This window comes from Scyliorhinus canicula, chromosome 6 (assembly GCF_902713615.1).
Source record: "Scyliorhinus canicula chromosome 6, sScyCan1.1, whole genome shotgun sequence".
In the NCBI taxonomy this organism is placed as follows: Eukaryota; Metazoa; Chordata; class Chondrichthyes; order Carcharhiniformes; family Scyliorhinidae; genus Scyliorhinus; species Scyliorhinus canicula.
The window spans coordinates 138808758-138834595 of NC_052151.1; the positions used below are offsets into that span (position 1 = coordinate 138808758).

General features: G+C 44.8%; 1 protein-coding gene across 4 annotated transcripts in view; it reads left to right on the forward strand.

The window, feature by feature from the left end:
- mfsd2b (major facilitator superfamily domain containing 2B) overlaps window positions 1–17387 on the forward strand; it is a 159208-nt gene extending 141821 nt beyond the window's left edge. For 3 of the 4 annotated variants that reach the window (XM_038800195.1, XM_038800197.1, XM_038800194.1), the window contains 5 exons: window positions 3486–3569; window positions 4820–4932; window positions 13613–13756; window positions 14696–14872; window positions 17019–17387. In XM_038800195.1, the coding sequence (XP_038656123.1) occupies window positions 3486–3569; window positions 4820–4932; window positions 13613–13756; window positions 14696–14872; window positions 17019–17037 (537 nt within the window). In that variant the 3' untranslated portion in view covers window positions 17038–17387. The remainder of the gene's footprint in view (window positions 1–3485; window positions 3570–4819; window positions 4933–13612; window positions 13757–14695; window positions 14873–17018) is intronic. The other variant, XM_038800196.1, reaches the window with a different exon arrangement.
- The last annotated feature ends 8451 nt before the right edge of the window (window positions 17388–25838 follow it).

A 25838-nucleotide genomic window follows, 5' to 3' on the forward strand; every position in this document is an offset into this window, starting at 1 on the left:
TCGCCCAGGTGCCAACCCCCAGCCTGGGGGCGCGTGTCGAACATGTCAGGAATCATCGAGTGCGCCAAGATGAAGGCGTCGTGCGCACTGCCGGGTATCGGGCACAGATGAGTATGATGCACATCTTTTGATCACACCAGCTACACGTTCATTGAGTGGACCCCTTTCAGTTTGTGTAGAGCGACCTGTTCATAGGCGAACATGCATCCCGTCGATCACTCCTGGACCTGGGCATTTTGGCGATGGCAGAGAACCCCACTGCCCGGGCATCCTGGGGCTCAGTCCACATTTAAATGGATGTATTGTGGGAGCCAGGCATACAGGGCTTCTAAGAATGTGCAGATGCACCTGTGCACAGAGCTCTGTGAGATCCCGGCCAGGTCCCCACTCTGCGCCTGGAAGGAGCTCGTTGTGTAGAAGTTCAGGGCGACCGTCACCTTGACGGCCACCGGGAGCGGGTGTTCTTCCCCATTCCACTGCAGTGCCAGGTGTGCTATCATCTGGCAGATATGTCGCACTGTCTCCCTGCTCAGCCAGAGTCTTTAATGGCATGCCCAGTCCGGCTGGTTCTCAAATGACAGGCGCTGCCGGTACACACGATGCCTTTTGTGGCACCTCCCTTGCACCTCTCCACCTCGGCATGTTGGGCGGCCGGCTCCCCATCCTGGGCGACTGCCTCCTTTTCCTCTCAGGCAAGCTCACTGCTGCTGCTGCAGCTTCCTCCTCCTCGAGCAGCTCCAGCTCGTACAGCCGCAAGTGTTGGCGCCGGGACTAAATTGGTGGACTTCTACAACAACTAAATTGATGCTGGTCCCGGAGCAATTCAGGATCAGGTAATGAAAACGGTGTCTGATTCCCTGTGGTTGGGATTGCCACTTGAGAGGCTAACAGGATGCAACCGCATATCAGCACTCCACTCCCCACACACATTCATCCCAGACAACAAGATAGCAGCAAGTAGAGCGGCAGCCCAGTTTGCAGACATTGATTTGGAGACCCTGCTGGATGCCGTGGAGAAGAGGTGGGCCACTCTGTTCCTCGGGGTGGGAAGGAAGCTGCCATTCACCACTGTACAGCCGGCCTGGGCACAGGTGGCAGAAGCCATGAGCGCCGTGGGCCCCACCCCCAGGACCGGCCAGCAGTGCCAAAAGAAGCTGTGCAACCTCCTCAGGGCAGTCAGGTTGAGTAGACAGCACAGTGCCTCGGGCACCAGCCCCCAACCCACGCAACCCAACCACCAGCAGTGCGCTCGATCCCCACCCTGCATCACATGCCAGCATCCATACTGGCCGCCGTGGCCCGATGCCGTGGTAAAGGCTACTAGTTGGCCATCCCTGTGCTACCCGCGTCTGAGTGTCTCACACTGTACATTGCAGTGATGAGGTGGCCATGGGGAGTGGGTGGCGGGGGGGGGGGGGGGGGGGCAGACAGAGTGGCTGGCACTGGACCTGGTCGGTGGGCCCAGCGAGAGGGCAGTCACCGAGGCAGAAGTCAGCATCAGGCAAACAAGTAAGACCCCACTGCATTGCAGTTTCCCATGGCATACGTGGCATAACCCCCATTCCCCGCCCACCACACCACCCCACACTACTATTCACCAGCCCACCACCCCAACCTCCGATCCAATTATGCGTCATGTCTTGAATCTTGCAGGATCACCTGGCGATGAGGCCTCCCTTTCTGGTGTCCCCCATCCCCAAACAGATTCCAGCAACAAGGAGACGACGGATAGCGTAAAGAGCCCCCAAACGCCAGCTGGAGACACCCCAGAACACCGGTCCGGGGACGGCAATAACTTCCCATCAAAGTTGTCTCCAACACTCTCCACCATCCCAGAGACACTCACCTCAGTTGGCATTATAGTGAAGAGGCTCTTGGGGCACTATCTGGTGCGCACCACACATGTGCTGTGGTACATCAGGCAGAGGTAGGAACCTCCGAGGGGGCAATGGCCAGAGGCCAGCCCGTGCCCAGGGACTAGCTGCCGTCCAGTGGATCTCAGGATTCCGGAAAAGTCAGTCCTATCGATAATGGAGATGCAGACACAGAGCCGGGACTTCATGAGGGTCTGTCAGCAACTATCCAACCGCATGCAGGAGCTCATGGTGTCACACACCAGCTGCACTTTCATCATTTGGAGCCATTTTTGGTTTCTGAAAACAGGCCTGCCATGAGCCGGTGCCCACAGGGGGCATGCCTCACCCCATCGATCACCCCCCCCCCCCCCCCCCCCCCCCCCAGACCAGGGGCATCCCGGTGATGGTGGCGAACCCCGCTGCCAAGCATACTGATGGTCCATATTCAGGCTGGTGTATTGCGACGAAGGGCACATAGGGCCTCTATGACGACGCAGATGTCGCACTGTCTGTCTGCTCAGTTGGAGTCTTCAATGGCTTGACTGGCCCAGCAGGACCTCGAATGACAAGCGTTGCCGGTGAACCTCGGGCCTGATGTGGCACCTTCTTCCCACCTCCTCTTCGGCCTGTTGTGCGGCCAGCTCTCCATCCTAATCAGCTGGCTCCTGTTCCTATGGGGCAGGCTTCCCTGCTGCAGGATCCTCCCCGAGCAGTTCCTGCTCGTACAGCCTCAGTGCATCTACTGCGGCCAGGATAAAGGCCAACATTCCTGGTTGGATTCAAAAGTCCATTGTCTGCAGGGGGCAGAAGGCTACGTTTTCATTGTGAATACCCCCGTGCCCAATCTGGTCTACCGGGCTACTCGAGTAACCCCGTCATGCATTGCAGTCCCTGCACCTGCATGTCCCCCTCCTCCCCAACCCACCCTGGCCATTCCCCCTGGCATTCTGCCCTCCGCGCCACACCCCTGGCCCCGTTAGTGCTATGCATGCCTTGGGTAACCATAACGCCTGGGGCCGTGCCTCTGGGAACATGTCCTACCTCCTCTCTCACCCTCAGCAACCATGGCATCTGTTTCCCGATTTTCAAAACCACAAGTTAAACCCACTGTCGATAAATCCTCCTGGCATTATTGTACGTGCGGAGTAGAACGCATTGACACCGCTGTTGAGGCACCGGAGCATGGCATCCCTTTGGGTTCCCAGCACCGGTCACAATTTTTAGCTCACGTGCAATCTCCGCCCCATTGCGTTTCGCGATTCCGGTGTTTCTGGACGGAGAATCTCGCCCCTGGAGTTTGACATTATTGTAATGAGAGTGTGGAGTTTGACAAAATCATAGTGACAATCCTGGAGATTGATAGTACGGCAGTGAGTATTGTATTCGTATTTACAGCTGATTCAGCAACTATTACTGGAAATGAAAGAGAATTAATTTGATGCATTTAAAATGCTTTGAATATTCATGATTTAAGGCTCTTGAATTGTTAACCGAATTGGTTGTTTCTGCAAACGACCTTTTTTTAAAATTGGGGATTTTACTGGAGTGTTTTATCCATATTTGTCAAATAACAGGCTATTACTGAATCATTCAAGATTAATCAAGTTATAATTTTGTTTCCCATTGCAGATATCTGCTGTGGTGACTGTTCCATTCTGGCAATGGTTTCTGCAGAGGCTTGGCAAGAAAACTGCTGTTCGCTGTGGCATGATTGTATGTATCAAAACTTTTATGTTCCAACTTTGTACTTAGAAATATTAATTTCCTTTGTTTGTATATATGGTAACACCTCAATCAATCCATGAAATGATGGCTGTTCTCCAGCTAGTTTATGATGGCCAATAGGCTTCTGGTTACTCACATAAGTGACCCGAAATAGTGAGCATGTTTTCATTGCATAGTCAGCATCTAGACAGGGGTTTTGAGGATTGTCTGTTCCCCCAAAGTACAGTGCTTGAGTCAAATAGTTTATCAAAACCATTTCACGTTTTCATAAGAGTATTTACACTTTTCGACCTCTACACAAGGTTGGAGTTTCGTCGCCTTCCAGATCACTCTTACTTTTCAGCCATGTGGTCGGCATCATTATTACATCTGCAGCATGTCTGCTTTTGAATGGTGACCCTTTGCTCTACAGGCATCATCAAGCAATGAAAGGGAAAGTGGTGGCCCAAGGAGCATGAGCCAATTGTAACACGTGGCTCAGCTCAGCTGAGATCAAACACCTAAGGGCCTGTTTCCATGCTGTAAACATCTATGACTCTAAGGTGTAGCCTGAGGATTAAACTTGGGACTAAGTTCTGTTCGGTAAAACGTTTAAGGTTTGAAATTTTACTGGCCATGGAGACGCTGGCTGTGGATCAGGAATTCAACACAAAACTTGGATCTGCTGGATTCCTGTTCCACGTAAGATTGGACTCAAAAATCCAGCTTGGGGCTAGTTTAGCACACTCGGCTAAATTGCTGGCTTTTAAAGCAGACCAAGGTAGGCCAGCAGCACGGTTCAATTCCCGTACCAGCCTCCCCGAACAGGTGCCGGAATGTGGCGACTAGGGACATTTCACAGTAACTTCATTGAAGCCTATTCGTGACAATAAGCGATTTTCATTTTTTTTTCCATTTTCAGTTGCAGAGGGCATATGCGTCTTCCAATGAAAAATCAATGTTCAAGAAAATTTGGAACCCTGGCATTCATAAAGAGAAGTTTCCACCTACCATTAATACAAAGTTTTCATTGAAGCTAGGCAGAAAGACACAATGAGTGCAACTCTTTTTGCTCTGTTTTCATCTGCCATGCAGTAAAAGTTACCGACACACAAAAAAGTGCAGTTAGTCTTTAGCACTAAACTATACAGAGAAACAGCAAGGAGAACCTTATTTGTATTTAAAACACATGTAAATTGGGTCCGAAGACAATAATCCAGATTTTAATTAAATTTTATTGTATTCTTCTCTGTTTATAGTGGATTATACCATTTTTACTTATGATGATTACATTTCCACGCCATATAATTCTGTTCTATGTGGTGGCAGTCTGTTCTGGTCAGAGCATTGCTGCACATTTCCTGTTGCCATGGTAAGTAACTTAGGTTTGTTTACTTGTTTTGGATTTATACACCCAATCGTTGACATCATACCAATCCCTTCACACCCTCCATTCTAAGACACATTCCTCTAAAGCACACACGTAATAGCTTTCACATCGATTAATTTCTCTGCTGAACTTTGTTTTCTACCGAGCAGCCTATGATAATTTATTTTTTCTATGTCTCTAAACCGCACAATTAGTGAGTAAGTTTACGGTAATGAGTTTCACAGCTGAGATCCAGACTATAAATTTTTTTTTTCAAAAGTTTGCAAATTAAGTTTTAGTTACCTTAGCCATAATTTTTCAATCAGGGCAGACATGGGTTTCAATGCATCTTTCGTATCCCATCTTTAGTATCCTGAGGACGCAGGTGATAAATGAACATTAATTTATTAACTATTTCCACAGTTCTGTTCAAAGCAGTAGACCACTCCCAGTACAGTGCTTGCTGGGAGAACTAATCACACCAGCCTCTGCTTTGGGCCTGCTTTTATGTTAGTACATAACGAGCCCGAGGAAGGTGGCTTCCACCCCAATCTGGGGATCCGTACTCCATGAGTCTCACAGGGAGATCAATGGTGGTTTCCCCATGGTCCTGGCAGTGGCAGGCACATTCCCTTGGTGGGAGGGGAGTGGGCGGATCTGGTCCCAGCTCTCCCATGCCTTCCGGTGCAGGTCGTTGATCATCTTGTGGCACAGGGTGCCACCGATCCTCCTGGTTACGCTGCCCGAGCTGGCGGCCGCAGCATCTTCCCCCCAGGCGGCATTGGCTGCCCTGTAGATGACCATCAAGGATTCTCAGGGGAACAGGACATCCCTTCTGGCCTCAACTGCCTCTAGGAGCCTTCCAAGGTCAGCATCCCCGAATCGTGGGACCGGTTGTCTCGTCGCCATGGCTGCGAGCTGGGTGAGGTTGGGTATGCAAGAGCAGTTTAAGTGCTGCTCTATCTTGTTAGCGGTGTGGGCGGAGGGGGATGCCGGTGGGTGTGGTCCCAGCGAATCAGCTGGCGTGATGCCCGTGGGGGCTCCTTAAGTGGATCAATTAACGCTGGATTGTGACGGCCTCGCCAGGCCAAGAGCTGGGAAGCTCACTGCAGTTGCCGCTCGCTATAAGATTTAGAAAGTTTTTCATTGAATCATGTCCATGGTCTTTTTTTAAATTATTTTAATACAATTTTTGACATTTTATACAGAAATTACAAAAGACATAAACAAACAAACACTTTTTACAAATACCAACCCTTGCCCCCTCCCCCCACCAAACAGAACTACCACCCAAAAGGCGAATAAACTACACCCCCAACAGCTAAAAGTGGCCATTTCTTTAAAGTGCATTATAAACAGCCGCCATCTTCGATAGAACCCCTCAATTGACTCTCTCACGGTGTATTTGACCTTCCCAAGGTGCAAAATGGAATCATAATTCCATTCAACAGCCTCCTAATGTTGCTGGAGAGCTGCCACCCTTCACAAAACCTGTTTGATCCTCAGAGATCTCATCTAGCACATCTCCTTTCCACCTCAACTATCTCATCCAGCAGCAGCCTATGATCCCCCTCCTCCTATCCCTGTGAGCCTTAAATTAAATATTCTTCCCTCAAACCACCACCTTCAACACTTCCCAAAATGTGGCCGCTGACACCTCCCTGTTCTAATTAAGCCCCACATAATTCCGATCAAGGACAGTAGCGGGAGATTGTGTATTGAGTCTGAAGAGATAGGAGAGGTCTTGAACAAGTATTTTTCTTCAGTATTTACAAACGAGAGGGGCCATATTGTTGGAGAGGACAGTGTGAAACAGACTGGTAAGCTCGAGGAGATACTTGTTCGGAAGGAAGATGTGAGGGCAGCACGGTGGCCTAATGGTTAGCACAACCGCCTCACGGCGCTGAGGTCCCAGGTTCGATCCCGGCTCTGGGTCACTGTCCGTGTGGAGTTTGCACATTCTCCCTGTGTCTGCGTGGGTTTCGCCCCCACAACCCAAAAATGTGCAGAGTAGGTGGATTGGCCATGCTAAATTGCCCCTTAATTGGAAAAAATAATTGGGTAATCTAAATTTTTAAAAAAAGGAAGGAAGATGTGTTGGGCGTTTTGAAAAACTTGAGGATAGTCAAGTCCCCCGAGCCTGACGGGATATATCCAAGGATTCTATGGGAAGCAAGAAATGAAATTGCAGAGCCATTGGCAATGATCTTTTCATCCTCGCTGTCAACAGGGGTGGTACCAGAGGATTGGAGAGTGGCGAATGTCGTGCCCCTGTTCAAAAAAGGAAATAGGGATAACCCTGGGAATTACAGGCCAGTTAGTCTTACTTCAGTGGTAGGCAAAGTAATGGAAAGGGTACTGAGGGATAGGATTCTGAGCATCTGGAAAGACACTGCTTGATTAGGGATAGTCAGCACGGATTTGTGAGGGGTAGGTCTTGCCTTACAAGTCTTATTAACTTCTTTGAGGAGATGACTAAGCATGTGGATGGTAAAGCAGTGGATGTAGTGTCCATGGATTTTAGTAAGGCATTTGATAAGGTTCCCCATGGTAGGCTTATGCAGAAAGTAAGGAGGCATGGGATAGTGGGAAATTTGGTCAGTTGGATAACGAACTGGCTAACCGATAGAAGACAGAGAGTGGTGGTGGATGACAAATATTCAGCCTGGAGCCCAGTTATCAGTGGCGTACCGCAGGGATCAGTTCTGGGTCCTCTGCTGTTTGTGATTTTCATTAACGACTTGGATGAGGGAGTTGAAGGGTGGGTCAGTAAATTTGCAGATGATACGAAGATTGGTGGAGTTGTGGATAGTGAGGAGGGCTGTTGTCGGCTTCAAAGAGACATAGATAGGATGCAGAGCTGGGCTGAGAAGTGGCAGATGGAGTTTAACCCTGATAAGTGAGGTTGTCCATTTTGGAAGGACAAATATGAATGCGCAATACAGGGTTAACGGTAGGGTTCTTGGCAATGTAGAGGAGCAGAGAGATCTTGGGGTCTATGTTCATAGATCTTTGAAAGTTGCCACTCAAGTGGATAGAGCTGTGAAGAAGGCCTATGGTGTGCTAGTGTTCATTAGCAGAGGGATTGAATTTAAGAGCCTTGAGGTGATGATGCAGCTGTACAAAACCTTGGTCAGGCCACATTTGGAGTACTGTGTGCAGTTCTGGTCACCTCATTTTAAGAAGGATGTGGAAGCTTTGGAAAAGGTGCAAAGGAGATTTACCAGGATGTTGCCTGGAATGGAGAGTAGGTCTTACGAGGAAAGGTTGAGGGTGCTAGGCCTTTTCTCATTAGAACGGAGCAGGATGAGGGGCGACTTGATAGAGGTTTATAAGATGATCAGGGGAATAGATAGAGTAGACAGTCAGAGACTTTCCCCCCGGGTGGAACAAACCATTACAAGGGGACATAAATTTAAGGTAAATGGTGGAAGATATAGGGGGGATGTCAGAGGTAGGTTCTTTACCCAGACATTAGTGGGGGCATGGAATGCACTGCCTGTGGAAGTAGTTGAGTCGGAAACATTAGGGACCTTCAAGCGGCTATTGGATAGGTACATGGATTAGGGTAGAATAATGAAGTGTAGATTGATTTCTTCTTAAGGGCAACACGGTAGCGTTGTGGATAGCACAATTGCTTCACAGCTCCAGGGTACCAGGTTCGATTCCGGCTTGGGTCACTGTCTGTGTGGAGTCTGCACATCCTCCCCATGTGTGTGTGGGTTTCCTCCGGGTACTCCGGTTTCCTCCCACAGTCCAAAGATGTGCAGGTTGGGTGGATTGGCCATGATAAATTGCCCTTAGTGTCCAAAATTCTATGATTAACCTAGGACAAAAGTTCGGCACAACATCGTGGGCCGAAGGGCCTGTTCTGTGCTGTATTTCTCTATCTCTATCTCTATCTATCTATCTCTAATTCCCAATTGCCAGTCTCAACTTTTCACAAAATGCCTTATCCGCCAAAAGTTACAAAGTTTGGGGCTGGTTTAGCACAGGGCTAAATCGCTGGCTTTGAAAGCAGACCAAGGCAGGCCAGCAGCGCGGGTTCAATTCCCGTACCAGCCTCCCCGAACAGGCACCGGAATGTGGCGACTAGGGGCTTTTCACAGTAACCTCATTTGAAGCCTACTTGTGACAGACAGTAAGCAATTTTCATTTCATTTCATTTCCAATCTCCACCCGGCCTCTGCACCTTCCCCAAACAGTGACTAACCTCCACCCAATTCCCGCATACTCCACCCCTACCACCCTCATCTGGCGTTGCAAAATAGTACTCCCGGCCGTCAGAAGTTACCCAAAGTCTGGCCGGGCACAACACCCTAAACTAATCTTCCGTCTGCACAACACAGCCTTGGCCTTGTGGATTCCCGCATGCCTCTTTGCCAGCTCCCCGCCAACATCCTGGTAAATCTGGACTTGATTATCCTCCCATTCACAGACTCGCTTCGCCCTGGCCCACAGGGTCTTCTCCGTGTTCACGAACTTGTGCAACTGTACAATCACAACCCACTGCGGCGCCCTTCCTCTCGGCTTCCATGGGCCGTATCCACCTCTGAGGCCTTATCTACACCTTCTCCCCCACCAACCCGGCCAGCATCCTCGAAACGTACTGTGTGGCGCTCGTTCCCTCCACACCCTCTGGCAGACCCACAATTCGCAAGTTCTGCAAGTTCACAGTAAATGAGGTTACTGTGAAAAGCCCCTAGTCGCCACATTCCGGTGCCTGTTCTGGGAGGCTGGTACGGGAATTGAACCCGCGCTGCTGGCCTGCCTTGGTCTGCTTTCAAAGCCAGCAATTTAGCCCTGTGCTAAACCCTGTTCTCCTGTTTTTCCACCTTCACCCACAGCGACTTGCATAGATCCCCCGGATCTCGATCTCTACCTCTGATGACACAATATGACTGCTCTGGTCAGACACCACCTTCTCCACCTCACGTATCATCGCCCCTTGTGCCTCGAGGCATTACTCCACCTGATCCAACAACCCTCACAGAGGTGCCACTGTTCCCTCAACCGCCCTCGACCACTTACTGTGTACCTCCTTCCTCTGCTGCTGAAATTCCTCTTTGATGAAGCTCATCAATTGCTCCATCTGAGTCGTTTCCACTAATGGTGATCCTTCCCCCTCAGCCACTCTCGAAATTGGTGCTGCGCCACAGGTCTCCTCCAACTCCTTAGCCAGATCCTTCCAGCCTTTTGCCGGGTCTGATAGCCAGTATTCATGCCAATCCTGGGGAGAATCTTTGCTCCGACACTTTCCGCTCCAATTTTCTGCTGAAACTACTCGACAAACAGGTAGAAAAATGCCAAAACCAACGCCTTTGAGCCAGAGCTGCCCTGCGTGCACTCCATGGCTGCTGCCGGAAGTGATATTATGATAGTTGAATCTCCCACATTAACATTCTGGGGGTTACCAATGACCAGTAACCTATTTGGACCAACGACCTAAATACAAGACCACGTCAATGGCTGGCAAGCAATTCATCTGCTGACATTCAAAAGCTCAACTTTTACAGATGCACTATAGAAAACATCCTATCGGGCTGCATCAGAGCCTGGTATGGCAACTGCTCGGCCCAGGACCGCAAGGAACTTCAGAGAGTCGTGAATACCGCACAGTCCATCACACGAACCTGCCCCCCACCCATTGACTCCATCTACACCTCCCGCTGCCGGGGGAAAGCGGGCAGCATAATCAAAGACCCCTCCCACCTGGCTTACTCACTTTTCCAACTTCTTCCATCGGGCAGGAGATACAGAAGTCTGAGAACACGCACGAACAGACTCAAAAACAGCTTCTTCCCCACTGTCACCAGACTCCTAAATGACCCTCTTATTGACTGACCTCATTAACACTACACCCTGTATGCTTCAATCGATGAGAATGCTTATGTAGTTACATTGTATATCTTGTGTTGCCCTATTATGTATTCTCATGAATTTTCTCGTATTTTCTTGAATTTTGTTTAATTCCCTTTTCTTCCATGTACTAAATAATCTGTTGAGCTGCTTGCAGAAAAATACTTTTCACTGTACCTCAGTACACGTGACAATAAACAAATCCAATCCAATCCAATCCAAAAGCCCTCCCAGCTTCTACAGCGAGCATGTCAGGAATGTGATGGAATACTTCTAATTTGTCTGGATGAATAAAGTATCAACAGCAGGACAGTAAAGTGACAGAGTAGTTAGCACTGCTGCTTCACAGCAATAGGGATACGGGTTTGATTGTGACCTTTGGTGACTCTATGTGTGGAGTTTGCACTGCGTGGGTTTCTTCCAAGTGCTCCCACAGTCCAAAGATCTGCAGGCTAAGTGGAATGACCATGCTAAATTGTCGCTTCGTGTCCAAAAGGTGATGTGGGATTACGAGGATAGTGCGGGAATGTGGGCCTAGGTTGGATGCTCTTCCAGAGGTTGGTGGAGACTCGGTGTATCGAATGGCCTCCTTCTGCATTGTAGGGATTCTATGAACACACAAAAAGCTCAGTACTATCAGGGAAATGCATCCCACCTGATTGACTCCCTGTCCACATGCACTCTCTCCATCCCCAGTGCACAGTGACAGCAGTGCACACCATCTGCAAGATGCACTTCAGCAACGCATCAAGGCTCCTTTGACATGAACTTCTAAATCCACACCTGGGACAAGAAAAACAATGCATGCAAATATCAGCACCTGAAAGCTGCTCTCTGTTGTGATATTTCCTGCATGTGATTGTAATGTAAAGCAAGGGTTAACATGGGACTGGAGAATGGCACTACCCATGGTATGATGCACAAAGTCACATGGTAATTGGTGCTCGGAGAACTGTCCAGATCAGAACTCTGTGAAGAAGCAGCCAACGTGCATGGTGAACAATACCATGGATGATAGTTAAAGACAACCAATAAAGAAATCATGTTTAAATATACAAGTATCAAACTCTCCTCATTGAGACATAATACCCTCGGAGAGCTCCAGTTTCCCCCTCCAGTCCAAAGATGTGCAGGTGTAGCCACCAAAGTTGGCCATTCCCTGAATACAAAATGGAGGAACGCAAAGCATATAGGATAAAATGGACAATGTTTGCAGCGCCAGCAGGCTGCACCTAGCAGGTGCGGATTCTGTCTGCTAAGAAAGCAGACAGCACCGAAACGAACATTCCGCATACTAATGAGGCAATCTCCGGGATAGTTTACATGTTAATGGGCAGCAGGGTAGCATGGTGGTTAGCATAAATGCTTCACAGCTCCAGGGTCCCAGGTTCGATTCCCGGCTGGGTCACTGTCTGTGTCTGCACGTCCTCCCCCTGTGTGCGTGGGTTTCCTCCGGGTGCTGCGGTTTCCTCCCACAGTCCAAAGATGTGCGGGTTAGGTGGATTGGCCATGCTAAATTGCCCGTCGTGTCCTAATAAAAGTAAGGTTAAGGGGGGGGTTGTTGGGTTACGGGTATAGGGTGGATACGTGGGTTTGAGTAGGGTGATCATGGCTCGGCACAACATTGAGGGCCGAAGGGCCTGTTCTGTGCTGTACTGTTCTATGTTCTATGTTCTATGTTCTAATGGAACGATTCCAGAGACAATGGACACAAATGGGGAAGCAACTGCAACATTGTAAGGGATACCAGACACTCAGGCACCAGCAAGGTTCGAAAACAAAGAGCCTGAAAGCCCGCCCAATAGCTAAGGAACAGCCTCAGTATTGGGGGGATTCAAACATATCGATTGGGAAGAGACCCAATCGATTCCAAGCAGGTAAGGGAGTCCGCCCAAAGGGGCGCAGATCCCTGGGACCTATAAAAGACAGGTCCCACATATGGTTCAGTCTTCTCGTCCAGCCCTCCTCTCTCCTTGACCAGCACTCCTCCGTGGACCAGCACCTCGACCAGCTTTTGCCAAGAAAACCTTGAACGAGAGAGAGGAGAGGGTTCGGACAGCAGCCGCCAGCAAGTAAGTGTCTCACAACGATCGCTACCAGAGATAGACACTCCTGACCCCTTTTAACTTATACCAACCTGAAGTCTGCAGACCAGACCAGAGCAAGAGGCCTTGTTCCCTGACCCGGCAGTTCCTTCGAGATAAGTATTAGTTTATTTAGCGGTAGGAATAGCTTAATCCTTTTAGCGTGTGCATGGGTAGTTATTATAATTGTATTATAATAAACTCAGTTGTTTGAACTTACTAATTGGTGTATGGTTTTATTGCTTTGAACTTCACCTTGAACTTGTGGCGGTATCTTAACGATACCTGGCGACTCCAGAGCTAAGTAAAGAAACAGAGCTAAATTGAGTGTTAAGCACACTCACCCAGAATGACCAACACAGGTTAGATGGATTGGCCGTGCTAAATTGCCTTTTACTGTCCAAAGGTTAGGTGGAGTTACGGGGATAGGGCAGGGTATGGACCTGGGTAGGGTACGCTTTCAGAGGGTCGGTGCAGACTTGATGGGCCGAATGGCCTTCTTCTGCACTGTAGGGATTCTATGATTCTATGCAGTATAACCATCTTGTGAATTTTATTGCATTCATGTATTAGAAAATGCATACCCCACAGTAGATATCTACATTAGAATATCAAGTTCTCAAATTTTGTTTAACATTTGTGATATTAATGTATATATAAATATATATATATTAGGATTAATAATATAGTGCCCAACAATATTTTACCTTGTACTTAGACTTGCTTATTTCCCATTGCAGGTCTATGCTGCCTGATGTTGTTGATGACTTTAGACTTCAATATCCAAACCTAAAAGGAGTAGAACCCATATTCTGCTCATTTTATGTTTTCTTCATAAAGTTGACTGCTGGAGTTTCACTGGGATTCTCTACACTTATCCTTGAGTAAGTGGTTCAAAGTGTTTCAAACATGTTAAGCTCATATTTCCCTTTGTAAAGCAATTAGTTGCATTAGCTCACCAAGTGATGATATTGTCACCTGCTTGAAGTACCCAAGTTCTTTGTTTAAAAAAATATCAATTTTGGTAAAGAATGTCAGTGATATTGAGCTGCAGCATTTCACATTCAGCATTAAGCAGTCAGGAATTACGCTTAGGATGCCTGGATGCAGAATTAAACTCTTGATAGTTTGTCCCTTCAGCGTACCTCAGTCTCACTTTCAGAGAAACATCTTCCCCCAGTATCAGTGCCATATGAACTAAACTAGATGCCCTCTTTCATCTCAATCCTTGACTATTAATTCACCATGCAACATGATTGAGAAGACAGACGTCTGGATGACCTGCTAAAGTCTCATTCTGAAACTAACTGCTGGGAGGTGCCAGAAAGTGATACCTGATGTACTCCTGATGGCTTTCTGTTAAACTGAGCAGTTTAACAAAGTTCCTATTACATTACCTAGGATTCTGATGATTTAATTCAATTGTCGGTCTTGCAGCATCTGTGGAGAGAGAAGCAGAGTTAGCGTTACAAGTCCATATGACTTCTTCACGTCATATGAACTTGAAATGTTAACTCTATTTCTATCACCACAGATGCTGTTTATCCAGAATTTTTAGTTTTTATTTCAGATGCCAGCATCCGCAGTATTTTGCTTTCATTCAATTTGTAGTTGCTGGCACTGAATGTTATAGAATATTCTATCTTGAGATTTAATAGTTGTTTCACTGTAACTCAATCTCTCTAGCTAATACAACAACTTTAACATGAAACTACCAGTTTAAGTTATCTGCAATTAGAATAGTCATCATAACAATGCAAGATAAAATATCATGTATGCTCTAGAGTAGATGTCAGAAAAGCTTCATGGTGTTCATATCCTAGTTTTGCAGGTTATGAAACTGGAGCATGTTTCCAGCCCCCTTCTGTGGTTTTAACCCTAAAACTGCTGGTGGTAGCAGCACCTTCAGGACTGATTATCATTGGGTTATTAATATTCCAGCTTTACCCAATAACTGAAGAAGTCCGAACGAAAAATAAATTGGCGCTCGAAGAGCTAAGGTAGATATTTATTGAAATAATGGTCTTCTATAATGTTTGTCGAAACCAAAGAACAGTGAAACACAATGGATTGAATGTCTCAATTCTGTGTTGTAAACCACTAGAGGTAGATATTCGCCTTTGGCGATGCCATTAAGCAAATGATATTACTTTGCCGCTTGTTGTACTTCCCGTCTGATAGTCAGTTCTGTTGAAGTCAGTGCTACAAAATATTAAGGGGTGGGCTTGGGGGTGGGGGCGGGGGCTGGGAATTATAAACCGGTGCCTGTTGAGTAATCACTCTTTTTGTCTGACTGTTAATATATGCTTCATTATTATTAGAAATATAGTCACGATTATGTACTTAGAGCAGAAGATAATTGCAGCAATATACATAGTCACCTGGCAAGTGGTAAAATTTAAAAAACAAAATGCAGTTATTTAACACTGTAATTTGGCTACAGATATAAGTTTTCCATAAAAGATGGATCCTTTTTCAGTAATAATGTAATTACAATACTAATATTCTTTAATAAATTTGATCTGCATTCAACAGTGGAAGTGCTACCACAATACAATGTCATTAATCCAATTATGGGAAAACGGCTATGGAAAGTAACTCTGGAGCATTAAGACCAGTTGGCCATGCAGTTGCCTGGCAACAGGGATGGTAACAGAGATGGCAATAGTAGTCTCTCTGTCTGCTGCCCCACCAGCTCTTTAAATGATGGACATGACTAACTCTTTCCTATAATTAGAAGTACCTCACTATGAGAACTAATGTGAGTGTAATGATTTCAATATTTAAGCAGCATCAGGCAGAAACTGAATTATTCACCATTGACAGGCAGAAATGTAAACTGTTTAAGATTTCTTAGGCTTGAGCTCTGTGAGGCATTTTAAGACAGAATCAACTGCGTAACGAACCCCCAGACCACTATCTTAGCGCATGTTTCAACTCCTTTACTAAGGTGGCAACTTAAGCTAAATGCGGGCTAATTCAACATTTCAGCCGAAGACCTAATCTTGCCTACATCAGACGCTCTTTAGCACAGTATCCGGGGAAAATCACCTCCATTTTGAATTTCAAACATAGGTGTTTAATGACTCCTTTCAAATGTAACTTAATAAGGGGAGAGCGTAAATAGTATAATAATTGTTTTTTGTATGCAAAAAAAACACAATTAATGTTCCAGATTTTTGTACTTCAGAAAATGCAAAATGTGAATCTCCTGAGTGGATAGAGGTATACCTTGTGTTGGAGAGGGTGGTAATAGAATTTGGAATATAAAACTTATAATTCTTGTAACCCTCCCCAATCCCGTCATTGAAAGATGTGGAAATAGCAAGTTTGATATGTCCTGCCAGATCTACTGCCTGTTTCTCCTTTCTCGCAGCCAACCCCAAAGCAATCCTGTATAATAATGGACCAAAGGTGGGCTCACAATGGCAATCTAACACAAAGTGGTCAATTGTGATTCGAAAAGGGCCTAACGAAGACCATTTGCCTGCAGCTACCACCTTCCAACAAAGCCACAGGGTGCCATTTCATGCCCATCACTGGTCCCTCCAAGTGGCCATGTAAGGAATCCTCAAAATGGCTACCCGAAACCTGTTTTGCTGCCAACTTGAAAAGGCTGAGAAGATGATCCATCCGGATACAGATAGTCCAGTGGAGTCAAGAAAAAAAGGGTCAGCCTTGGGCTGCATTCTTTTTTTTTTAAATTTAGAGTACCCAATTATTTCTTTTCAATTAAGGGGTAATTTAGTGTGGCCAACTCACCAATCCTGCCCGTTCTTCAGGTTGTGGGGGTCAAACCCACGCAGACACAGGGAGAATGTGCAAACTCCACACAGAAATCGATCCTGGGTCCTCAGCTTCGTAAGCAGCAGTGTTAACCACTGCGCCCCGTGCCACCCACAGCTGTGTCATTATTACCAGTATGACACTGGAGGAGTCGGCTGGAATATCTCAAGGAATTTAGTATATAGAAAGAAAATCATAGTGCTGAGCTTTGCGGTGACATATCTGAAAAAAACATTGAATACTCTTCAAACATTTGGAAAATTCAACTACATTCAAAAATTGCAATTTGAATTTGTTTTATTTAACTTGCAATGTAATTTCTACTCAGTTAATACTTTAATATTTTTTTCTCGTTTTCAGGATTAACAGCAAAAACTGAGATTGTCCAAATGGTCAGAATACCATGACAAATAGGAGGCCTAATGTTTGACAATTGTTTACAAGCCATCAATTCCAGTGTATATAGGAATCATTACCGCTGCAACATTCATGTATATTACACTAATGACAAAGGATGCAATGGAATTTGTAATTGTTCATATTTTAATACAATTTCTGAAGCTGTTTTGTCAACCTGAAATAATGAATTTATCCCATATAAAAAGCTAGGATGCCTTGTTTTGTGGAAAGTTAATTTAATATTTAGTAAAGGATTGTATAGAGTTTATGCAATCCCTTTTATTTGCTAGCTTTTCCAAAGTTTAATTTGTTGAAGTATGGCGAACATAATTTTTCTGTGATTTTTCTTCCAATTTGAAAACTGAATATAAACATATTTTCCAATATTTATCACAATACTTTTCATTTAAATGATCCCTGCTTTAAGAGCAGTAAATCTGTGAAAGGAGAGCAATATAGAGCTTTCATTCAAAATACAGAAAACAAATATGAAAAATTGAAATGTTGACGTGTTGGGGTGCTACATTATACTTGTGAAATGGCACAAAATGTTATTTAGTTTCCAAAATCATAAGTGATATATAAGTGAATAGGTTTGATAATTTTGATATGTACACATCATAGGTAATTACTATAATCCTCCAATCTGACGTAGACAAAAGTAGAAAAGTACTGACTTCAGTCAAGTTATTATGGTTAAGTTATATTATGGTGCACATAGGCACCAACGATATAGGTAAAAAACGGGACGAGGTCCTACAAGCTGAATTCAGGGAGTTAGGAGTTAAACTAAAAAGTAGGCCCTCAAAGGTAGTAATCTCAGGATTGCTACCAGTGCCACGAGCTAGTCAGAGTAGGAATGTCAGGATAGATAGGATGAATGAGTGGCTCGAGAGATGGTGCAAGAGGGAGGGATTCAAATTCCTGGGGCATTGGAACCGGTTCTGGGGGAGGTGGGACCAGTATAAACCGGACGGTCTGCACCTGGGCAGGACTTGACCCGATGTCCTAGGGGGCATGTTTGCCAGAGCTGTTGGGGAGGGTTTAAAATAATGTGGCAGGGGGATGGGAACCAATGCAGGACGTCGGAAGGTAGTAAAACAGGGACAGAAAGAAAAGGCAGTAAGGGGGAAAGTGTAAGGCAGAGAAGCCACAGTCATAAATCAAAAACGGCGACAGTACAAGGTACAGTGACTGAGGGGAGCTCAGTGAATAGGCCCAGTATTACTAAAAGGAATAAAACGGGAAGTAAAAACATAAATTTTAAGCGACGTGGCAGGTTGTTACATGAAGATATGGGTTCAACAACCAGGAAAATTAGGAGAAAGGTTAAGAGGAAATATAACTTACGAGAGGTTACTGATCGAAGTGTTAAGATTCAAAACGGAGGTATAAAAGCCAACATAAGTGTACTTTACCTGAATGCTCATAGTATTCGGACCAAGGCAAATGAGTTGATGGCACAAATCATCGTGAATGACAATGATTTAGTGGCCATTACTGAAACATGGTTAAAGGATGGTTACGACTGGGAGTTAAATATCGGAGGGTATCAAACTATTCGGAAGGACAGAGTGGATGGTAAGGGAGGTGGTGTAGCTCTGTTATTTAAGGATTACATCCGGGCAATCGTAAGGGATCACATCGGTGCGATGGAGGGTAAGGTTGAATCCATTTGGGTGGTGATCAGGAATAGTAAGGCGAAAAAGTCACTGATAGGAGTAGTCTATAGGCCACCAAATAGTAACATTATGGTGGGGCAGACAATAAACAAAGAAATAACTGATGCATGTAGAAATGGTACAGCAGTTATCATGGGGGATTTTAACCTACATGTCGATTGTTTTAAGCAGGTCAGTCAAAGCAGCCTTGAGGAGGAGTTTATAGAATGTATCCATGATAGTTTCCTAGAACAGTATGTGAAGGAACCTACGAGGGAACAAGCGGTCCTAGAACTGGTCCTGTGTCATGAGACAGGATTGATTAATTATCTCATAGTAAGGGATCCTGTCGGAAGGAGCGAGCACAATATGGTGGAATTTAAAATACAGATGGAGGGTGAGAAGGTAAAATCAAACACGAGTGTTTTGTGCTTAAACGAACGAGATTAAAATAGGATGAGAGAAGAACTAGCTAAGGTAGACTTGGAGCAAAGACTTTATGGTGAAACAGTTGAGGAACAGTGGAGGACCTTCCAAGCAATTATTCACAGTGCTCAGCAAAGATTTATACCAACAAAAAGGAAGGACAGTAGAAAGAGGGAAAATCGACCGTGGATATCTAAGGAAATAAGGGAGAGTATCAAATTGAAGAAAAAAACATACAAAGTGGCAAAGATTAGTGGAAGACTGGAGGACTGGGAAATCTTTAGGGGGCAACAGAAAGCTACTAAAAAAGCTATAAAGAAGAGTAAGATAGATTATGAGATTACACGTGCTCAGAATATAAAAACAGATAGTAAAAGTTTCGACAAATATACAAAACAAAAAAGAGTGGCTAAGGTAAATATTGGGCCTTTAGAGGATGAGAAGGGAGATTTCATAATGGGAGATGAGGAAATGGCTGAGAGACTGTACAGGTTTTTTGGGTTGGTCTTCACAGTGGAAGACACAAATAACATGCCAGTGACTGATAGAAATTAGGCTTTGACAGGTAAGGACCTTGAGAGGATTGTTATCACTAAGGAGGTAGTGATGGGCAAGCTAATGGGGCTAAAGGTAGACAAGTCTCCTGGCCCTGATGGAATGCATCCCAGAGTGCTAAAAGAGATGCCTAGGGAAATTGCAAATGCACTAGTGATAAGTTACCAAAATTCACTAGACTCTGGGGTGGTCCCGGTGGATTGGAAATTAGCAAACGTGTCACCGCTGTTTAAAAAAGAGCTAGGCAGAAAGCGGGTAATTATAGGCCAGTGAGCTTAACTTCGGTAGTCGGGAAGATGCTGGAAACGATCATCAATAGCGAGGCATCTGGATGGAAATTGTCCCATTGGGCAGATGCAGCATGGGTTCATAAAGGGCAGGTCGTGCCAAACTAATTTAGTGGAATTTTTTGAGGATATTACCAGTGCGGTAGATAACGGGGAGCCAATGGATGTGGTATATGTGGATTTCCAGAAAGCCTTTGACAAAGTGCCACACAAAAGGTTGCTGCATAAGATAAAGATGCATGGCATTAAGGGTAAAGTAGTAGCATGGATAGAGGATTGGTTAATTAATAGAAAGCGAAGAGTGGGGATTAATGTGTGTTTCTCTGGTTGACAATCAGTAGCTAGTGGTGTCCCTCAGGGATCAGTGTTGGGCCCACAATTGTTCACAATTTACATGGGTGATTTGGAGTTAGCGACCAAGAGCAATGTGTCCAAATTTGCAGACGACACTAAGATGAGTGGTAATGCAAAAAGTGCAGAGGATACTGGAAGTCTGCAGAGAGATTTGGATAGGTTAAGTGAATGGGCGAGGGCCTGGCAAATGGAATAAAATGTTGAAAAATGTGAGGTTATCCATTTTGGTAGGAATAACAGCAAAAGGGATTATTATTTAAATGATAAAATATTAAAACATGCTACTGTGCAGAGAGACCTGGGTGTGCTAGTGCATGAATCGCAAAAAGTTGGTTTAAGGTGCAACAGGTGATTAAGAAGGCAAATGGAATTTTGTCCTTCATTGCTAGAGGGATGGAGTTTAAGACGAGGGAGGTTATGCTGCAATTGTATAAGGTGTTAGTGAGGCCAAACCTGGAGTATTGTCTTCAGTTTTGGTCTCCTTACCTGAGAAAGGACGTACTGGTGCTGGAGGGTGTGCAGAGGAGATTCACTTGGTTAATCCCACAGCTGGTGGACTGTACTCGTTGGAATTTAGAAGAATGCGGGGGGATCTTATAGAAACATATAAAATTATGAAGGGAATAGATAGGATAGATGTGGCCAGGTTGTTTCCACTGGCAGGTGAAAGTAGAACTAGGGGGCATAGCCTCAAAATAAGGGGAAGTAGATTTAGGACTGAGTTTAGGGGGAACTTCTTCACCCAAAGGGTTGTGAATCTATGGAATTCCTTGCCCAGTGAAGCAGTTGAGGCTCCTTCATTAAATGTTTTTAAGATAGAGGTAGATGGTTTTTTGAAGAATAAAGGGATTAAGGGTTATGGTGTTCGGGCCGGAAAGTGGAGCTGAGTCCACAGAAGATCAGCCAAGATCTAATTGAATGGCGGAGCAGGCTCGAGGGGCCAGGTGGTCTACTCCTGCACCTAGTTCTTATGTTGTTATCTGATACTCCCATAAGGCACTGAATGTTGGGGGATCCATAGCATTTGTGATTTTAAAATTATTTTCAAGGAATGTAAGCCTCACTGACAAAGCCAGCATTTGTTGTCCATGTCTAATTGTCCTTAAGAAGTTAGTGGTGACTGCCTTCTTTAACCCCACAGTATCTTAAACATGTGTAGTAGAGGATTGAAGTCAACGGAAAGTGTCATCAATCAGGGAGTATAATGGGCAGCCAACTCATTACTGCCTGTTTCCTGCCACCTTCAGAAGTTAAAATCAGTCCTTATATATCTTGTAAGAGGAGAATGGTCAGACGTACTTGGGTATAATCTTTATCTTATTCAAGGTCCTAATAATAACGATAATCTTTATTAGTGACACAAGTAGGCTTACATTAACACTGCAATAAAGTTAGCCTTAGTGACTAAGTGGTAAGGGGTTTACTGAAGCTTTAAGTGCCATTACAATGTTATCCACTTGGGTTTCCATCTTTCAGCTATTGTCCAAACTGTCAACAAGCCCAGATTCCAGGAAACTGTGTGTCCACGGAGTGACTCCAGAGTCGAAGTGTCAAATTGGCAGAGTATCACCAAGGATGTGCTCTCCAAAAGATAAGCCAATGGTCATCTGTAAAATAAAAGTCCTTGCAACCTTTCTTCACTGACTACGTTTAGATAGATACTCTCTTGAGAAGGGCCCAGATACAACCACCTCCCACACACTAATAGCCATGCTCTGACTCTCAGAATTTCTCAGTTCAATACTCTTGGTCCGAGACAGATGTAATCATTTCTCCTCCCAGAGAAAGAAATTCGCAACTTTCTTCTAGAAAAAGGAGGTGGTGCCAAATGGTTATATCCTATATTATATTGCAATCTATCCCACATTCTCAGGTGCCTAGTCCTAGGAATTGATCTCAGGGAACAACCTCTGAGGATTGTGTGTTGGATTGTATGTTTTATGTTTCAAGCATAATCAAGAATTTAGCTTAATAGCAATATACAGGAATTTACTTTATCCCTGCTGTTTTATTGTTCCCAAGACATCAACTGAGCTGGGAATTGTAAGGAATTAGAGCAAGCTGTTAAAAAAAAACTTGCAAATTCTTATTATACAGGTATTATTATATTCCAGAGATTGGTTTACGACCTGAAGAATGTAATCTCCCACATACTCTTGCAAAAAGAAAAATGCTTTGAATGGGTAAGCTAACAATACAGTATTGCTCCAACACCCAAATCTTAATAAATGCATATTCGTAAATGGGGCTTGACAGTGAGAGCAAGAATAAAAGTGCTCTTGGGATAGAACCAGAAGGATGTGATTGAAAGGAAAACTAGATCCAATTTTAATTCAAAGCAGTAGTTACATGGATGGGGTCGAAGCAGGAGGGCAAATTGTCACAAACTCAACAGCTTTAGGAGAGGTTTTAAATTCCTTCTTAAAGGGCGGCATGTGGCGCAGTGGTTAACACTGGGTCTGCAGCACTGAGGATCCGGGTTCAAATCCTGGCCCTGGGTCACTGTCCGTGTGGAGTTTGCACATTCTCCCCATGCCTGCGTGGGTTTCACCCCCACAACCAAAAGATGTGCAGGTTAGGTGGATTGGCTTCACTAAATTGCCCCTTAGTTGGAGAAAAAAATAATTGGGAACTCCAAATTTTTTTTAAAAATTCCTTTGTAAAATGACAAGCCATGTCATGTCCTTCGAACGATAGGAGCTAATCTGGAAGTACTGAAAGAGTTTATACCCTTTTATTTCTGAATATATGATAATGACCCTGTGGGCTGCAGCAACAAAATTCAAAGAGAATTATACACAGGCTATCTATATTTCATAAGCTATGCTTGGGCACTAGAGTCTACTAGTTTGCTGGGGCAAAGGACCCTGAAACCTTACTGTCAAATTCTTAATGCTGGGAACATTAATAATCTCTGAAAACCAGACAAAGGAATATACACCGGAGAGGAGCGGTGGGAGTCATGTGACATGACCCCTATCTGGGAACACTAGTTCTGAAAATCACTCTTTCATCTACTAAGCAGCAGTTCAGAAAAGAGCCTCTCTCCAGGTGTGAATGCTTACCACCATTTACATTGTTACTAAAATTTCTGAACATTTATGACAGTGCCTATAAGACTAATCCATCTCTGTGTGCCTATCTCAGGATGGCACGGTAGCACTGTGGTTAGCACTGTTGCTTCACAGCGCCAGGGACCCGGGTTCGATTCCCGGCTTGGGTCACAATCTGTGCGGAGTCTTCACGTTCTCATCATGCATGCGTGAATTTCCTCCGGGCACTCCGGTTTCCTCCCACAAGTCTCGAAAGACGTGCATGTCAGGTGAATTGAACTTTCTGAATTCTCCTTCTGTGTACCTGAACAGGCGCCAGAATGTGGCGACTAGGGGATTTTCACAGTATCTTCATTGCAGTGTTAATGTAAGCCTATTTATGTAAGCCTACTTGTGAAACTAATAAAGATTATTATCGTTGTGGATGTTCCATACCGGCCTCCTGCCCGTACTGGCCTCCGGCATTCTGAATTCTCCCTCTGTGTACCCGAACAGGCACTGGAATGTGGCGACTAGGGGCTTTTCACAGTAACTTCATTGAAGCCTACTTGTGACAATAAGCGATTATTATTATTATCTCTACCCAAAAAGTGAATTAGCCAGCATTCTGACCACTGTGAAGAAATACACCATTGGATTTTGTATTCTGGACTCTGGACTTGTGCAAAACAATACTTTTTTCTCTGTGGTCTTTGCCTTGTAAATTTTTCTTTCTCTATCTCCCTCTTTTATTGTATGAGTGAAAAGGACCCTCTTCTCACATTTTACGGTGTGCAAATAAACTAACACTATGAGTTTGCTGTGGGGTTATTAATAGAAATTGGATCACACCAAAATTAAGGGGTTGGGAAATAAAAGGGGGAAATCTAAATCAAAAAACGTTTTCTGTTTATGCATAGGTGGTTGTGGTGTTCTTTTTGATTTTGTTATCATGATGGATGTCGTAGTGTTCACAAAGAACACAGAAGCTAAATTAATTAACAAAGATAATATTTATTTACACTACTTATTAAAGCTCGACTATTTACTCCAATAGTAAACAATAATCTAGTGATCTACAATCTATGCTCAACTAACACTAGTCTCTATATTCAATCTATAATTGTATTCTGATCTCTCTCACTACGCTCTCTTCTCCAGCCTTCTTCCAGAAGTCGGTGCCAATGCTTTATATAGTTCTGCATCTAGCTCCCCCTAGTGATAAATTATGAAATTACATTAACCCCTTTATATTTTGAACATTTCCCATAATGTCCCCCTTTGATAAAAAATGTTTGAAATTATTTCTAATTTTTTTTACATACATTGCCGAGAATACTTCCACACAGTTCATGCTTAATGCTATGTTACATATCATAATTGGAATCATAGAGTTACAGTCCTAAGTGTTTTACAAATTTAGTCGATTTGGCAGTTTTCTTGTAATAGAATCATAGAATTTACAGCGCAGAAGGAGGCCATTGGGCCCATCGAGGCTGCACCAGCCCTTGGAAAGAGGACTCTACTCAAACCCACACCTCCTCTCTATCCCCGTAACCCAACTTAACCTTTATTGACACTAAGAGCAATTTAGCATGGCCATTCCACCAAACCCACACACCTTTGGACTGTGGGAGGAAACTGGAGCACCCAGAGGAAACCCAGGCAGATACTGAGAGAACATGCAGACTCCACATAGATAGTGACCCAAGCTGGGAACTGAACCTGGGACCCTGCAGTTGTGAAGCAACTGTGCTACCGTGCTGTCTTTTTTGACCTTCTCAATGCAGTTGCAGTGCAGTTGGAATTGTCTATTGTCTGTTATGCCTGTATAGTGTTATGGGCCAGGGTTTAGAACTCCAAAGTGTATTATGGAGTTCACCTGACCTATAACCTTTGTTGAATTTAGCTAGGATGAGCACAAGAGACACTTTAATCAAAACAAGCTTTATTCTCACTTGAATAAGACAGGCTTTCCCTGAGATTCTAATCCCGTCTCACCAGCAGATTCAACTCCTTCCGGAAAGCAAACTATATCTTTTAAGTTGCCAAAGCAGGCAGTTATAATCCATGGGTTTTTTTCTGGAACAATTCTTTAAAATGAAAATAGAGAGAGACAGGCCAAAACACTTATTTTCTCTGTCTGTAATGCACAACAGTCAAAACTGAACATGAAAGCGAAATGAAAAGCCTCACAAAGCCACAGCCCAGCTCCACTCACACAATGACATCACTGAAGCCATGTGATAAGACAAAAACTTTTCTTAAAGGGTCACTCACATGACAGTAGTTGATAACAACTCTGCTGGTCGGTTAATTTAGCAAAACATGGGGCAGAATTCTCTGACTCCCCGCAGGGTCGGTGAATTGCCCTGAGCCGGCGCAAATCCCGGAATTCTCCGCCACCCAGGAATCGGCGGGGGCGGGAATCACGGCACGCCAGTTGGCGGGCCCCCCCGCGGCAAT